We start from the raw sequence: 17,462 nt of genomic DNA, 5'->3' as shown, positions 1-17,462 counted from the left end.
ACAAGCACTGAGAAGGGAGGGCATAGGTACCATCACCAGACACAGGAATAACTATCCCTCTCTGTGCCTCTTCTCATTTTTGAGATTCAATTGAGTAAGGACATTATTCCTGATCGGGGAGATGCAATCAGGACTTTACCAGGCAAATCACTCCTGCTATCAGTGGAGATACTCACCCTTCTCTTGAGAGAAATTTGGATCCTGCCTTGATTGGTAATGAGTCTCAAAGGAGTGGTAGTGGGATCCTGATCACCATTGTCAGTGGCATCTGCCTCTATCCGAAGTGTCTGCCAAGTGAGCTCTTTAAATGTCAAAACCTACCCAGAGAGAAAGAGAGACCAGGAGACAAACAGGAAAATGCTGAGGATTTCACCAACTTCAAGACTTTAACGATGGAAACGTTTCACGGTAACAGTGCATAGGCAAGAAAAGAAACGGATATAGAAGTGAGGAAGGAAGAGACACCATCTTTCTTCTGGAATCGCAGTAATAAATGGAGAAGCTGCCCTGGGATCATATAATCCTCCCTCTACAGTGCAATCACAGCAGAGACTAGTTAAAATGTATTGATTGCAAGGGAGCTCACAGCTTCTCCAGTTTTTCATTCTCCCACTAAGGAGATGCTATGAAGAAGTGTGATGGGGACCACTGGCTATGGAAGAGTTCAGAGTGACTCCAGTTCCCAATGGATACTTTAGACTGTGGTATAGAGGTCACTGAGGTTCCTTAGAGCCATCCATACTGAGACCAAGACTTGAGAATTCAGAGAAAATGAACCAAGGCCCCAAATCTGCCAGACCCTTCAGGGACCATGGAAGAGACCTAAATGTGACACCCCCGTATGCTGCATCTGCCAATGCAGAGAGGGTCTTACCTCTCCTCTCTGAGTGTCAGTGATGCGGGTGAAACGTAGGTCACTCTGCTGCCAGTTGGGATTCACACTGTATCCCTGGAGCTGCCACAGTTCAAAAGAGGCATGGAAGGCCTTGGAGTGAATCTTGATAGTGATGGAATTGACAACAATGAACATTCCCTCCACAACCTTTTCGGCAAAGCCATACTCGCTGTAAAGAGAAGAACCCTCAAAATCATGATTCTATAAAAAGGAGCCCCCGTTCAGGCTGACCCAGTGATAACAAATGACTGTCACAAAGGAGACCTAAGGTTCAGAAGCAGCCTGGCTCCATGGAGATGGACTACCTCCAGGAGAAGTGCACGGAAGATGGAAATACCATCACCTGTGCTAATAAGGCACCCCCTATTTGATAGATTAGCCTCAGCCATGGTTACAACTGAGTGTTCAAAGCCATCGCCATGGTAGGCAGGAACAGAGGAAGAAGAGTAAATGATGGAGCAAGGGGTGGGCAAGAGGGTGCAGTGCACATGGAAGCTGAAGTTGAACTCCTGGAGTCAGCCTCTCACTCCCAAGGCCAGAGACAGAAATACTCCTGTCCCACACAACACTCCGGCAAGCACTGCCAGCTGATTCAGAAGAGACACAATTGTTAACATAGCCACGAAGGCGCATACAGCACAGTACAATGGGCAGAATGGGTTAAACCTGTTAGAGCTTCTGGGTGGATTTGAAGTATCATAGCTCTGTCAATGGACTTCCCAAAAAGATGACATGTCAGCCACCCAGCCAGGCACAATACAGTGCAGAGTGAAACATGGGGAATGCTTTGTGAGACAGCAGAGTCTTTGGAAGGTTTCTGTGAGAGAACGTTACTTGTTTCTAGCCTGGAGGGGCAACATGAAAGCAGGAGCTGAGTTAGGACGGGGATAAAGGAGTGGTCAGGAGAGAAGCTTGGGTGGGGTGTTGGGAAATGTGATGGAGCACAGCCAGAGGAGAAGAACACAGGTGCAGGCCAGGCAGAATTTTCAGTGAAGCTTTGGAAGCAAGGAGAAGATTTAGGTCTCTGCCAAAGATGAGGGAAATCAATGCAGATGTTCAGGAAGTGGGAAAGAGAGACTTTGCCGGAGGAGCAGGAAAGGATGGGGAGGTGGGCTGCAATGAAGGAATCCTATCCACTGCTTCCTAAGGGGAGGATGGAAGCTGCAATGCAAAGGCTCTGGGGAACATGGCTTAAAGGAGCTGGGCATTCTTAAGGATCTAGTCTAGGTCAACCCTGGCCAGCTGTACAGACTTCTGCCAAACCCTGTCCCCATCTCACAGTTGAAAACGCTGGGAGAAAACAATTCCCCTTTTTTATTGCAAGGCTCCTTCACTATTCAGAATGGACAATCAGGAGTGCCTGCCCAACACAGATAATACAGTGTCAAAAACTAACTGTAGAGTTAGGAGGTGCCAACCTTTGACCTGCAGCAAGAGCAATGGGAGACTGTCCATTGGGTGGCCGAGGCTCTTCACAGGTTCGCATCTCCACCTCCACCTTATCCAGGTACTGCAAACACAGGAAACAAGAAGTAAGCATGACATTAAGACTCGGGATGAGCATTATGGTTCTAGATTTGAAATACATAGGGGGTCACTGGAACTGCTGGGTCAAATACCAACAAGGTGGACTCCACCTTCCACCATTCTCAGGGAATTCACTGTGTGTGAGTGGGTATTTCAAATGAGACCTTAAAAGCCAAGGTCCCATCTGCTCTGCATGGACACTGAAAATCTCACAGGGCGCTTTTCATAAAAGTAAGGGGGTTGGCTGAGCATCCTTGACTAAAGTATCTATCCTTCTCCCCATTTCAACTCTGCACCTGGCAGGTGCCCTCCACTCTCATGCAGCACTGCGGCTGATTCCTGTCGTACCCCTGCCTGCAGCCCCTGTGCAATCTGCTCACAGCTGTCCACGTTTCTACAGCTGGTCTGTAGCTGTGTTTGTGCAGCCTCTTCTTCCCACAGGCCCCAGAGACCCAATACTTCCTGTCTACTCCAGGCAGGAGCACGTCTAGTGTGTGGAGCTTGGCACAGGCAGTTGGGTAGTTGCACACAATGAGGGTGAACTGCTAGGTGTGCTCATCAAGTTGGGAGATCAGAAAAAATCATTTAAAAAAGCCATGTGGGGGGATTTGAAGGTGGGGTGTGGCTTCCAGTCTCTGAGCGTGGAGTTTAAAGTTGTGGCCAGAGCAGTCACTGTTACAGAGAATGGAGCATTGTGGGACAGCTGCTGGAGGACTGTTAGGGTTGATACAAGTCATACAATATCTATGCTCACACTACATTAACCTCAGTAGGTGAACCATGGTTCTATGCCATTCGGGGAGGTGGTTTTACTGTGTGACTAACAGGTGCTTATATCAGTGGGAGACAAATTTGAACATAGACACATGTACAAATAGGTCGACACAAATCAACCTAACTTTGTAGTACAGACCAGGTCTCAGAGGTTGCTGCATTTCAGTGCTAATGTACACACAGTCTCCAAAGTACTTTGAGATCCACTGAGAAAAATCTATCACTGGTTTCACATCTACTTGTAGAGAACACTTTTATTATATACTTCAGAGCAAGTTTAGCATCCTGGGGCCAGTGGAAATGTCATCTGGGCAATTCTCACCAGATCCCAGGAACTTGTACTCTTCCCTAGGGCCACCCAACAGTTGACCATAGGACAGCACAGAAACATCAGAAAAGGCCTTAGGGTACTTCTAAACTGCAAAAAAAAACCCAACAATCGTAAACCCCATGGCAGCCAGTCTCAGAGCCTGGGTCAACTGAGTCAGGCGCATGGGGCTCATGCTATGGCATTAAAAATACCCCTGTAGACATTCCCTCCCTGGAGCTGGCTACGAAATCCAATGAAGGGAGTAGGTCTCAGAGTGTGGGCTCCAGCCCCCCTCACCAGGTTTCAAATCCAGGGTCCAGTCCAAGCAGAAACGTCTATACACTGCTATTTTTAGCCCTGGAGCACAAGCCCAAGTTAATTGACCCGGGCTCTGAGACTCGCTGCTGTGGGGATTTTCTTGCAGTGTAGACATACCCTTAGAGACAAAGACACTTCTATGAGACCTGGGTGGTAAAAAAAAATTCACATCTCACGTGACCTTAGAGAAGCCTCTGTGCAATGGGCTGGATTTGATCAGCAGCTGAGATGATGCATGCATCCGACAAAGTATTCACCCACAAAAGCTTATGCTCCAATACGTCTGTTAGTCTATAAGGTGCCACAGGACTCCGCCGCTTTTACAGATCCAGACTAACATGGCTACTCCTCTGATACTTGACAGCTGAGATGTTATGTCACAAAAGCTTCAACACCTCTAGCTGTAAGAACCAATTGTCCCTTTGCAAGAACAATCCCTTAGCTAAGATTTATTACAAAGAAGGAAGAAGACTAAAACAAAATATTACCAGACAAATCGGGTGCGTCTTCAGTTTCGTCCACTGGATCTGTAAAGACAGAGCTCAAGTTGCAGAAGGTTCCTCAATATGCCCAGGTTTGAACGATTTCAGGGACACACAGTCAAGCCCCCCAGAGATCAACTCACTTAAAGTCCTGCTGTGCTTTGAGAGTTGATCACATAAAAACAGCACTGACAATACAGGTTCACTGCGTCTCACTGACTCCAGATCAAATGGGCTACCACAAACAACTGAAAAGATGTTCAAACAACCTGCTGTGTAAGCCCAGTTTGGCTTTTGTATTTCAGGCTGAGTCTTTTCCTTCTCATGCATCATCACCAGTGATATATGCTCTGCAGCCCAAATTCAGATTTCACTTATGCATGAGCAACTCTGTTGTCTTTAATCGCTTTACAATCAATTAATTCAGGCTGTAACTGGAATTTAGTTTACAGTTCTGTAGATTATGCTCAAACCTGAATACAATCCATTTTACCCCCACTGACCTGTGTTTGCTCTGCAGTTCTAGGAGCAGCAAGAACTAATACTTGTTACTAAACTGAGCAGATCCAACTCTGAATACATACAGGAAGCAGCTGAGATGAGTAAAAGGAGGCCATTTTTACAGTCATTTGGCAGAACAGAACCAGACTTTAACAGAAAGTCTTTTCCACATGCTAAACGCTTTTGCCTTAATTTAGTGTAACTGTGTCTAACATCAGCTGAGGTTAAACAAACAACTTCTCATTTAATGTCAACTAAAAAAAATCCATTTCCTGACCCAAAAAGCACTTGGAACAAGATTTTCAAGATGAAGAGGCCCATTCTCTGTGCACAAGTGCAGCTGTGACTGCATGTGCAACTACTGCAATTATACTAGCAAGCCAGATAATTGTGGGTGCAGAGGCTGGTAAGGTGCCTAGCAAATCATTTTTCACATGCTTTTACCCAATTTGCACATTATTTCTGAAGTCTCCATTGCTTAAAATGACAGGTTTCAGAGTAACAGCCATGTTAGTCTGTATTCGCAAAAAGAAAAGGAGTACTTGTGGCACCTTAGAGACTAACCAATTTATTTGAGCATGAGCTTTCGTGAGCTACAGCTCACCGATGAAGTGAGCTGTAGCTCACGAAAGCTCATGCTCAAATAAATTGGTTAGTCTCTAAGGTGCCACAAGTACTCCTGTTCTTATTGCTTAAACTGTGACCTTTAAATAACCGTTACTGCACGGAAACTCATGGCACAAGGAGGTTTTCAAAAAATTTCAATCAGCATTTATTTACACTTTACATTCCTGTTTCAGCCCAGTTTGGAGGTTTGTGTGAACAGCCAGGGCAACCTGGGATGGCTGTTTCACTCTTTCAGCATTAAAGAATAAGTCAGGGGCAGAAGGGAGAGGGGCAGGATATGCCTCCGCTACCACAAGTTCATTTCCAGTTGAGAAAGCTGATATCCTTTATCAAAAGCCCCAGATAACATCAAATGCAGACTGACATCAAGTGGGCTGCATTGTGTTTAGAGGACACCATTAGTGCGGCATCTCAACTCACCCGGATGGAAGCCTTGTTACAGTAGACACGGGTGATAGCTAGCCAGGTGGGCAGCTCCAACACATTCTGCAGCACCTCTTCATCCAGTTCCAAGTTGGTCAGCTGCCCCTGACCTTTCAGTGTGCTCAGGTTAATTTTGTCTGGAGAGAGATTCTTAGTAAACCTGTGGAAAAGAGGAGTTAAGAGGCAATATGACAACAACTTCCAATGTGCCTGTGTCTATGGAGAGGAGGGTTATTTTGATGGTAAACACCTCCCTGTTGTTTGCAAAGCACCTCATATGCTCAGGGGACTATAGAGAGAGAAAGAGATAGAATAATAGGGACACCATACCACCACACAGTGGGCAAACCATTGCATTTCTATAGTGCATTGTGTGAGCTGCCCTGCCAGTTTTGCAGCATCCAGTTAGGCCCCAAACCAACTCCCACGGACTTCAATGGCAACTGGGTCAGTTCCCTAAAGAGTCATAAGTGCATTCGTCACCTAAGTACTATGGAAATTGGCCCACTATAAATACCTCAGAGAGAGAGAGAGCAGTAGTTTTGGTCCAATATTTCCTTTTCTTTTTTTATAATAAAGCGTAAGATCAGACATCCCGCCCCACAGAAAAATCTTCATTGAGCTCGAACTGAGGTTGCAAGAACATAGCCAAAACTAAAGGGGAAAAAAAATACAGTTTAAAATATAGGTGGGAAGGCAAGGTTGTTAGGTGTCACTTGGAATTTCTTGCCTTTCAGATGTTTCGATTACATAGAAGAGGGCAGAGTTAAAGCCACCCCAGAAAGTATCTTCACCCTAGGCATCCTCCAAAGAAGCTATGACAAGTATTCTAGTATCATAGCTAGCTGACAGTTAAACCCTGGGTACCATGGCAGCTCAACAAAGAAGCTTGGTGGGTGTCTTTAAGGCCCATATAGTTTGGCATTTTAAATGTTTTAAATCAAATCAGGAGAGACAGCACTGGAAACCCAGAATTTAACGTAATTGCATTAGGGCACAAAGAGAAAATGAAACTGACTAGAAACAAATGCAACTGGACAATAGTTTCACTCCCCAAGGTAAGTGGCATACAAAAAAATATTAAGAAACTTATAGCATCAATGGTGGAGAGAGATTAGATCAGTTTTACTGATCACTCATATTACTGTCACAGGGAAGTAAAGGATTTTAAATAAATTATTTTATCAGTCTCTTTAAATACTAGTCTCACAGCCGAACCCATTCCTGTCCCTCATTAGTGAAGCTGATTCATGCTCACCAGTGTCCCAAGCTAAGAAACAGGGATATACATGGTCAGTGAAACATCAGTGTGCCTGCCCATAACATAACCCTTCACCCTGCTTTTCACAATCAACTCAGCCATGCCCTGCTTTTCTTCTGTCTACCATCTGCTGCTGATCTCTCCTGTCAAAATTTCCCCTGTCAAAATTTCCCCTTCAAAAAGGGTTTGCTTTTTCCAGGTCTGCTGTATGCACCCTGGTGTCTTCAAATTCCAGATACGCCACACGTTCGATGGATGAGAACAATTTGATTAAGGGCACAAAAGAGAGGTGCAAAGGATTCTGGGGCAAATCTGAAAACATCCAGCTGAACTGGAAATACCAAGGATCCTTTTGGAAGAGTACTCAGGACAGTTAGGGCAAGCAAAGATGAGGGCAATCTCGGAGGAAGGTAATGGTGAGCTGCAAAGAACCCTGCATCAGCAGAATGAGCACAAAATTACAGCAGCATGCAGGATTCTGCTTCTTCCCAATTGGGATGGTGCAGCCAAAAACTGGGATACTTGGCAGGTCCATCTCAGTGCCTAAACAGGGAAGAAAACAAAAAGCAGCCATGCTGGATTAAGCTGTGTTAGAAATCTTGGAACAGTTCTTCCTCACGAATGAAATACAACTTTCCCGTCACCCAGTTGAAGGGTTCAGAAAAGCTTCGTTCCCCACAGCAGTGATTTGCCAGGCACTTGCGCTTGGAAGAATCTGCTTTCTCTGACCCACCAGGAGTAGTTCAGGGATGCGGGGGATTCAGAAGTTTAATAACAGAAATGGAAATTTACATAAATTCCTGGGTTAGAGAGAGAATTTAGGTTACTCTGCTCCTTCACAAGGTTGCAAGATTTCTCATTCAGATTGTAAGATTGTGAATAAGGTCAATCGAGAGGAGCTTAAAGTTTCCCATGCCTTTGGTCCAGCCAGTCCCCAAATCCCATCTACACTGCAATAACCACAGTAGTATATTGAAAGGCATGGCTGTCCCTTAACACAAATAAAACATGGTTCAATCTCACAGTGTAGATGAGACTGAACCATGTTTTAATTGTGTTACTGAGTCATGGGTCAGCCCCACAAAGTCCAAAGCTGTGGTGTGTTTTAGGAACATGGTACAATCCCATCTATGACAAAAGAGAAAAGTTAGGATTTGACCATGTTGTAACCAGGTCCTTCAATATGCAGCCAGCCAGCCCTGTTTGGAGGCAGAGCCTGTATAAGAAGAGGTGTTTGGCCCTGGCAGAGGGGATTATCAGACCCAGCTGGGGAAGGGTTAGGCAGTTCCTATGAAGGACTGAAAGAGCTCAGTTGAAGAGAAGGCTGGAGGAAGTAGGGCAGCTCTAGTGGCAAGGGGAGAGATGTAAGGAGAAAGGCTGCTGGGCCCCTACAGCCTGTGTTGGTCAAGGGAATAGCTTGGTTTTGTGTTAACTTATGAGTTTTGGGTTTGAAAAATAAACTGCTCTGAAAGAAGAGCTAGAACTAGACTCTGGGCACGGCGTCAATCCTTCCTGGGCTTGGGAGACAGGCCAGCAACCTACTATAGACTGGACTGACGACCAGAGAAGTTGTATTTGCCTTGCCAGTATCTCACTGCAATGTTTGACTACATGGTTTCCCTCTCTGCACTAGGGAAACCAGTGAAGGCTGCAGCTTGCATAGCACCACAATGCCATGGGATTCAGAAAGGATGGAGTGTTTCTGCCAGATTTACTCCCTGTTTAAGCCAGAGCCATTTTACACATTCCTCCATGCTAATTCTAATTCTTCACAGCGGCGCAAGTGGTGGAAAAGAAAGGCCCCATTGTCAGCCAGAGTAGGATTAGATTCACTCGTTAGTCACACGCTGCAGTTCTCTCACTCTCCTTTCCCTGCACTGGCCTGGCTGCATGTGCTGCCCCATTGTGCAAGGCACAAAGACAGTCCTGAGAAACTGGGCCAGCATCTTGGGGATAGTGAAGGTGGGAGGCAGGGGGAGGAGGGGCTATTGTGCTGGTTTCATCAATCTCACTACAGGAGTGTGAGTTGAACTTGGAAACTGGCTGGGATTAGTTGCTTATCAGCCAATCTAGAATTTCCTCCAGAACAATGTATTTATCCAAGTGAACATTGTGCCAGGGCAGAATCTGAAGCGAGGAGAGAAGCAGTTATGCATTTCACTGCAGCCAAAAACTCTCCTCCTCGTAGGAGAAGCTGGGACGTGAACAGCTGTGAGCTTGCCTGCTGCTTGTATTTCCACACCATTCTCTGTAGTAATGATTTCTGCTGGGGAGGACTGCAGTATGAGACCTCTACAGACTTTAACCTGCCGTGGAAGTTCTCTCCTTTCCAGGCCTAATAAGCTAGTATATCAAATGGTTTGTCTCCCATCACATGACAGCATCACACACCTGTCACTATCTAAGGCTCACACAGAGAGAGAGGTGACTCCTTTTCTTTTTACAGAGCGAGAGAGGCCATCCTGTTTACTTTAGACAAATATTTCCTCATTAAACCAGAGGAAACCCTTATATAAACACACATGAGAAGTTTCAGAGGGGTAGCCATGTTAGTCTGTATCAGCAAAAAACACCGAGGAGTCCTTGTGGAACCTTGGAGACTGAAAAATTTATTTGGGCATAAGCTTTCGTAGGCTATGAGAAGGGCACATGAGAAAGCAGCCAAGATCAACACAGTTCTCAATTACTATATGGCAAAATCTGGTGTGTGTAAGATTACATATTCCAGCGTGTGTGACATTCTACAGGTGACAGGTTCATTGTAGGAGCATAAACAATGATCTCACAAATCTGTTAACGAAGAGAACTAAAGATCTCAAAGCATAATGCCTATCATCTGAGCCTGGGATCTCCAGAGACAAAGCATGGGCCTCTATGGCAGTGGTTCTCAAACTTTTGTACTGGTGACCCCTTTCACATAGCAAGCCTCTGAGTGCGACCCCTCTTATAAATTAAAAACTTTAAAATATATTTAACACCATTATAAATTCTGGAGGAAAAGCAGGGTTTGGGGTGGAGGCTGACAGCTCACGAACCCCCATGTAATAACCTCGTGACCCCCTGAGGGGTCCTGACCCCCAGTTTGAGAACCCCTGCTCCATGGCTTGAGCTAACAGATCAAGTCCTCTAACTGAGAGCCGCTGCAGAGTCATATCCTCCGTGGACTGGGCAGAGAGAACAACGTATAGTACGTGCTGACCAGTAGGATGCCAAAAGCACTTTGCAGACATTAACTTGACATTTTTCAGAGTAACAGCCGTGTTAGTCTGTATTCGCAAAAAGAAAAGGAGTACTTGTGGCACCTTAGAGACTAACCAATTTATTTGAGCATGAGCTTTCGTGAGCTACAGCTCACTTCATCGGATGCATACTGTGGAAACTGCAGCAGACTTTATATACACACAGAGAATATGAAACAATACCTCCTCCCACCCCACTGTCCTGCTGGTAATAGCTTATCTAAAGTGATCATCAGGTTGGGCCATTACAACTTGACATTGTAAGGCTAAGACAAATAGCCTCATTTTATAGATGGGGATGCTGAGGCTCAGGAAGATGCAAGGAACAGAAAACCCAGCTCTCCCGACTTCTAGTCCTTAGCATACTTCCTCTGTTGAGACATGCTGCTCTCAACCAGTACATTAATGCAGCAGTGTTGGTTGTATCAGAATATTGTAGAGACAGAACACATTTATCGGACAATCATCAGCATCTCAGCCAGAGGCAGAGCTGAAGTCTTCAAACTGACACACTGATGTAGAGAAATATTAAATAAAGCCAGATGAATACAAAGCAGGTTTTTAAAACAAGTGTAGGGGCCACAAGGAGTCCTGCTGAACTGATATCAAGATGACCAGAGCCAATGCTGCAAGATTCTACGGAGCAGCCCTGTTAGCAGCCAAAATGAATATGAAACTTTAATTTACAGTGCCCGTGGAAGGGGGCTTGGGGAAGACTTATGAACAAGGGAGAAACATAAACAGTTACATGAACAGAGAATAGAGCATCCGATGAAGTGAGCTGTAGCTCACGAAAGCTCATGCTCAAATAAATTGGTTAGTCTCTAAGGTGCCACAAGTCCTCCTTTTCTTTTTGCGAATACAGACTAACACGGCTGTTACTCTGAAACCAGAGAATAGGTCAGTATGTCTTTAGCCAAACCTCATACTGCCAAGTAAAGAGGGTGGAGTTTTGAAGCAGATCTAAGGCACCCTCAGCCCACTGGGTACGTCTAACATGGCAAGCAGAAACCCATGGCACCGAGACTGGGACAGCAGACATGGGCTCACTGGGCTCGTGCTACGGCATTAAATATAGCTATGTAGATATTCGGGTTTGGACTGGAGCTCGGGCTCTGAAGCTTAGGGAGTGGGTTGGGTTTCACAGCCCAAGCTGCAACGTCTACACAGCTATTTTAAGGGTGGTAGCATGAGCCTGAGTCTGTAGGCCTGAGCTCTTTTCTGTTTGCCATGTAGATGTACCCAATGAGACCAAGTGCCCTCACATAAGGTCCAGAGCAGGCCAATCGGAGAATGTAGCAAGTATGCCCCAACAAGCTGATCCCTACAACTTTATTAGCTGGAGATAGCACTTTACCTGGCACCAGAAATATCCCCATATACCATGGCCAGTTCCATGGTTCACAACCACAATAAACCTGTCAAGTGTTCAAGCAGCAAGTGAGAGGTATTCCATCAATGTGGGTGGAAAGCAGAATGGGGCAGATGGGGGGATGTAAGTCAGTCTTCAGATTGCTGCAGCTGACAACACCTCAGGATTCCCCATGCAGCATTTAAAAAACACTGTTCCAAATATCATGCCTGTCTTTGGAGGAAAAGATTGCAGACTGCTTAAGATTAACATAAGATTACGTTATAGTAACAAACCAAAATATAACTCTGCAGTCTAGAGGAGCAGGGGCTTTCCAGTCACAACTCCTGGGTTCCATTATCAGCACCAGCACTGGGCAAATCACTTCTCTCTGCATCAGTTTGCTCATCTGTAAAACACAGTTACTACACCTACCTCACAGGGCCGTCTCAAGGATAAAGTGATTCTTTGCACAGGGCTTTGAGATCTTCAGATGAAATAATCTTCACATGCAGATCATCATAACCAGGGAGAAGTGTGTGTGCATTTGGGAAGGGGTTTATACAAGAGGCAGTGGTGGTCTATGGCAGTTACAGCCGCAGGGAATTCAGAACGGTGCCTAGTCTTCCCAGCAGCTTCAAAGGAAATGCTTTGATCAACGTCCGTGGAAGAAAGGTTCAATGACTGTGGACAGGTTTCTAAACTAAGTCTGCTGGCAGGCGCTCTCCATTCATGCTGAATGGCAGTCTGAGTTTTGGCAGCATGCATTGCAGGCTTGGATAAAAGTGAATGAAAATAGTTGGGACAGTTAAGAAAATTGACTGCATGGACTATTTCCATTTCTCTGTTTCCAAAGCTCTTTAATAGAGGACATGCAGTATTAGCCAGTACATTCAAACAACAACACTCTTTTGGGCCTGCCAGGAACAGTATCAGCAAGAGCAACTCAAACACACATACTCACTCTCTCTCTCTCGGTGGTGGATACCATTTCATCCTCTCAATCACCACCTTGTCAAGACAAGTCCAAATTTGATTTGTGGGGTACTGGCTAAAACTCACTACCACAGTCCCCAGTATCCACAGAAAACTTTCAAGTGGCTAGAGACTCTGATTGTCTTCTTAGCCATAGCACTAGGAAACAGGAGACATGGGATCACAGTAGCTAGAGATGGATGTCTAGTTTTGTCCATGCCCCAGTGACCTATGTAAAACTGGTCCCTACAATCTATTTTCCAGTGTTTGGTCTAATCCATTTTTAACCAATTCAAGTACTGGGGCTTCCAACAAAGCCTTTGTGAGAATGAACAGATGCCACTGTTAGCAAATTTTCTCTTTCATTCCATTGCTCCTAATTATACTCCTGCAGATCATCTTAAATAATCTCTCTCCTTTCTTATCATTTACACCTCCCTGTTTTCTGAATTGTCTCTGAATCAGCAGCATGTTTTTGGTAGTCATGTGCCCAGAACTGGATGCCATATTCAAGGTATGATTTTCCCACGCCCCAATGCCAAGCCCTGAAGTGGAGGAGGAAAGAGGCCTGTTGGAGCATCTGTTTTTGAAGATAAACTAGCAGCATAAGATGACAGAGAAAACACTGCCTGTATGCTTAAAAATCCTGTTTAAGCTACAGTGGTTTACTTGGATTTGGGCTGTAAGAGCACCGTTCTTTGGGGGAAAAAGACTTCTTAGGTGGTTTCTGAACTCCTGATGTTTTAGCTTTCATTTGCTTTAGAGAGTCTTTTGTCTGGTTTTTGGCAGGGAAAAAAAAACACAAGAGCATCAACCCTTGCTCTTCCATCTTTAACTTTAAAAGGATATCAAAGGTGGGGATTTCATATGTCAGAGAGCTAGTATCCCATTCATCTCCCTGTACATCTAGATGTCACAAACCTACTTATTGCAAGGGAGAGTTTAGCCAAAGTTGATTGCTGGCCTGAAGCTAGTCTATAGCATTAATACATTTAGAAATCAATATCCTCATTGTAACTGTCCAGCAGGTGCAACACTGTATACAATTGAGCAAATATATCCCCTGCAGGTAGGAAGGATTAGATAAAAAGTACCAGGATGGGATGTCTTAAAGCAGGGGTGGCCAATCTGAGCCTGAGAAGGAGCCAGAATTTACCAATGTACATTGCCAGAGAGCCACAGTAATACGTCAGCAGCCCCCCCACCCCATCAGCTCTCCAGCCCACAGCACCTCCCGCCTGCCGGCAGCCTCCACCAATCAGCACCTACTCCCCCCTCTCCCCACCTACCTCAATCACCTGTTTTACATGCGCAGGAGGCTATGGGGGGGAGAAGGGAGGAGCGAGGGCATGCAAGGCTCAGGGGAAGGGGTGGAGTGGGGGCAACGCTTGGGGCAGAGCAAGGGGTTGAGCAGTGAGCACCCCCCAGCAAATTGGAAAGTTAGGATCTATAGCTCCAGCCCCAGAATCAGTGACTAAGTAAGGAGCCGCATATTAGCCTCTGAAGAGCCGCATGCGGCTCCGGAGCCACAGATTGACCACCGCTGTCTTAAAGAATAATTCTCATCTCCTTCTGCTCATCAGCTCTAGGTCCCTTCCCATTATCTTGACACTGCTGGTGCAAGAGCATTCTCCTCTGCAGGTCCCGCCATCTGAAATACACTTGTTATCTCGCTAGTCTCCTCACATCTCAATTTCTTCTCCCACTGCTATTCTGTAACTGGCACTGTACTGTAACTGTATGTAACTAGCATCTACATTTAAGTATATCTCTTTCTATTAATAGTTTTGTAACTATGGGTAAATGTGAGAAATGATTAGTTATACACTGTATGACAGATGCCCCTGATTTTAATTTAGATAGCTAAAGGATAGGATAATATATTGGCAGATGTATATAATTATTACCCACAACACTTACTACTGTTACAGAGTAGCAGATGGAGAAGATATTGAAGTGTGAACAACAGAAGGAACAGGGTAAATTTTCAGCTGAGAGCTGAAAAGAGAAGGAGAGACTGAGAGCTGCTGGGAAGCTGCTTTTGATGTTAGGAGATGCAGAAGAAAAGGCTCTTCTGTTAACAGTGGTGAGCTTATGGAAAGGGACCGAGCGTTCCTTCCTTAATTTGAAACACAAACACACACTTCTATCCGCAGACATAATAGAGAATAGTAGAAGTTAGAGATGGAGGAAATCAATTTAGTCATATCCAGTCATGCCCTGGCCAATGCGGGATTATACCCTACATAGTATATTCCCCAATGTCTTATCTAGTCACGCTTTGTGCCACACAATGGGATTTCCACACTTCTCTGGGGACACTATTTCACGATCACATCTCTCATGCATAGGACATTTCCCTCATATTAAATCTCTACCTCTAGAGCCAAGAATCATACTCACTTGGCAAGAAGGCTCATCGCTGGTAGAGGAAAACATCAATGATTGTAAAACACAGACAAACTTTCCAGGAAAACAGCAGCAGAAGCTTCAGATATAATAAATACAATGAATTTGGGAGAGTGTCTCAGTGGGGAACTAAACTTAGTTTTGGAAGGAAATAAAACTGGGCCAAAGGCCAAAACTCCTTTGAAGAGGGGGAAAGCAGCAACTTGAAAGGCACTACAAATACACAGGAGGAAGAACTAACACCACAATTCAAGGGAGAGAAACCATTTTACTAACTCAGGCTTTCAGCACAACATTACAGCAATCTGTCCACTAAGAACACATGGCATCATTCAACGCAAGACTTAGAGATTTCAGGCTGAGTACAAGGGAAGGGAAATATGTTTAATTAATATTAGATCTGCCTAATTAGTATTAGATATCTAATGCTAATACTTACATTACTCTAGTCAGTATCACATTAACCTAATTAATCAATCTATTTAGAATTAAATGAAAACAATTAGTATCAGATCAATTAATTCTTTGGAAAATGGAAAGCACCAAGTTATTAATAACATTTATTACTTCCACAGTGATATTCATTTACAAACCATTAACTAATCCACAGCACCCCAGGCAGGCAGGCAGGCTAGTAATATTAACCCAATTCTACAGATGAGGAAAAAAAGAGAAAGGTTAAGTGACTTAAGGTCACACAGGGAGTGAGTTTCAGAGCTAGATAAATGACCCAGGAGCTCCTGGCTGCCATTCCTGTGCTTGGTGCATGCTACTCCACAAGGATAAGGACGTTACTTTTAGCATTTAATTTGGACATGTATAAGATGCTTTTAAGAAGTGTCACCTCTTCTCTATACCCCGTTCAATAGTGTAATGGATGTTGGGTTTCTTGCCTACAGTTGTGGAAGGATGGGGAAATCTCTACCCTGATTCATGATGCAGTCTCCAGTCAGAGGATTCTGCCATGATTAACTCCAGTGGGGGAAACGGAGGTCTAGGACTGTTAGTGTCTGTAATAAGTTCCAATGTGACTTTGTGCTTAGAGAGACACTCCACTCCCTCTTTTACTCACAAAAATAAAAGAAAGTTTGGGTTTCAGAGCCTTGGTTTTAGAGAGTACACAGAGATGTGTGGTGTTTTTTTTTAACAATTAACAAAATTATCCAAAGCACAGGACTTGGTGGTGATGGGAGACTTCAACTACCTAGACATCTGCTGGAAAAATAATACAGCAGGGCACAACAAGTTAATGGAATGGCCAGGAGACAACTTTTTGTTGCAGAAGGTGGAGAAATCAACTAGAGGAGAGGCTGTTCTAGATTTGATTTTGACAAATAGGGAGGAACTGGTTAAGAACTTGAAGACAGAAGGAAGCTTGGGTGAAAATGATCATGAAATGAGAGAGTTCATGATTCTAAGGAATGATTGGAGGGAAAAACGCAAAATAAAGACAATGGACTTCAAGAAGGCAGACTTTTAGCAAACTCAAAGAATTGGTAGGTAAGATCCCATGAGAAGAAAGTGTAGGGGGAAAAAAAAGTTCAGGAGAGTTGGTAGTTTTTTTAAAAAACCATTATTAACGGCACAAGAGCAAACTATCCCAATGCATAGGAAAGACAGGAAGTGTGGTAGGATACCATGTTGGGTTAACGGGGAGATCTTACGACCTGAAACGCAAGAGAGTCATACAAAAAGTGGAAACTAGGTCAAATTATAAAGGATTAAAATTTAAAAAAAACAGCATAAGCATGTAGGGACAAAATTAAAAAGGCCAAAACACAAAAAAAGGTTAAACTAGCTAGGGGCATAAAGAGTAACAAGAAAACATTTTACAAGTACATTAGAAACAAGATAAAGACAAAAGACCAGGTTAGTCCATTACTCAATGAGGAGGGAAAGACAAGAACAGAAAACACAGCAATGGTCATAAATGCCTTTTTTGTTTCAGTTAGCAGTGATCAGACGACTAACATAATGAACATCTGTGGGCTCAGATCTGAAGCTAAAATAGGGAAAGAACAAGTTAAGAATTACTTAGACAAGTTAGATGTCTTCTCTGAGCCATTAGCGATTATCTCTGAGAACTCATGGAGGACAGGAGAGATCCCAGAGGACTGGAAAAGGGCAAATATAGTACCTATCTATAAAAAGGGGAAGAGGAACAACCCAGGCAATTATACATCAGTCAGCTTAAACTTTGGTACCTGGAAAGATAATGGAGCAAATAATCAACCAACCAACTTGTAAGCACCTCAAAATAATATGGTAATAAGTAACAGTCCACATGGATTTGTCAAGAACAAATCATGTCAAACCAACCTAATATCCTTCTTTGATATGGTAACAAGCCCTGTGGATAAGGGGGAAAGC

General features: G+C 44.2%; 1 protein-coding gene across 3 annotated transcripts in view; it reads right to left on the bottom strand.

Annotated features, from left to right (window-relative positions):
• Positions 1–17,462, bottom strand: part of BLTP3A (bridge-like lipid transfer protein family member 3A) — a 57,380-nt gene that overhangs the window by 25,756 nt on the left and 14,162 nt on the right. For 2 of the 3 annotated variants that reach the window (XM_073320332.2, XM_073320334.1), the window contains exons 2-7: positions 6,375–6,511; positions 5,855–6,017; positions 4,313–4,351; positions 2,314–2,405; positions 875–1,064; positions 177–317 (exon numbers count right to left, since the gene is read on the bottom strand). In XM_073320332.2, coding sequence (XP_073176433.1) covers positions 177–317; positions 875–1,064; positions 2,314–2,405; positions 4,313–4,351; positions 5,855–6,017; positions 6,375–6,475 — 726 coding nt within the window. In that variant the 5' untranslated portion in view covers positions 6,476–6,511. The remainder of the gene's footprint in view (positions 1–176; positions 318–874; positions 1,065–2,313; positions 2,406–4,312; positions 4,352–5,854; positions 6,018–6,374; positions 6,512–17,462) is intronic. The other variant, XM_073320333.2, reaches the window with a different exon arrangement.

The sequence above is a fragment of the Lepidochelys kempii genome, chromosome 21 (assembly GCF_965140285.1).
Source record: "Lepidochelys kempii isolate rLepKem1 chromosome 21, rLepKem1.hap1, whole genome shotgun sequence".
NCBI classification, from domain to species: Eukaryota; Metazoa; Chordata; order Testudines; family Cheloniidae; genus Lepidochelys; species Lepidochelys kempii.
Note: the sequence above shows the minus strand (reverse complement) of the source record. Positions and strands in the feature narration are given on the sequence as shown.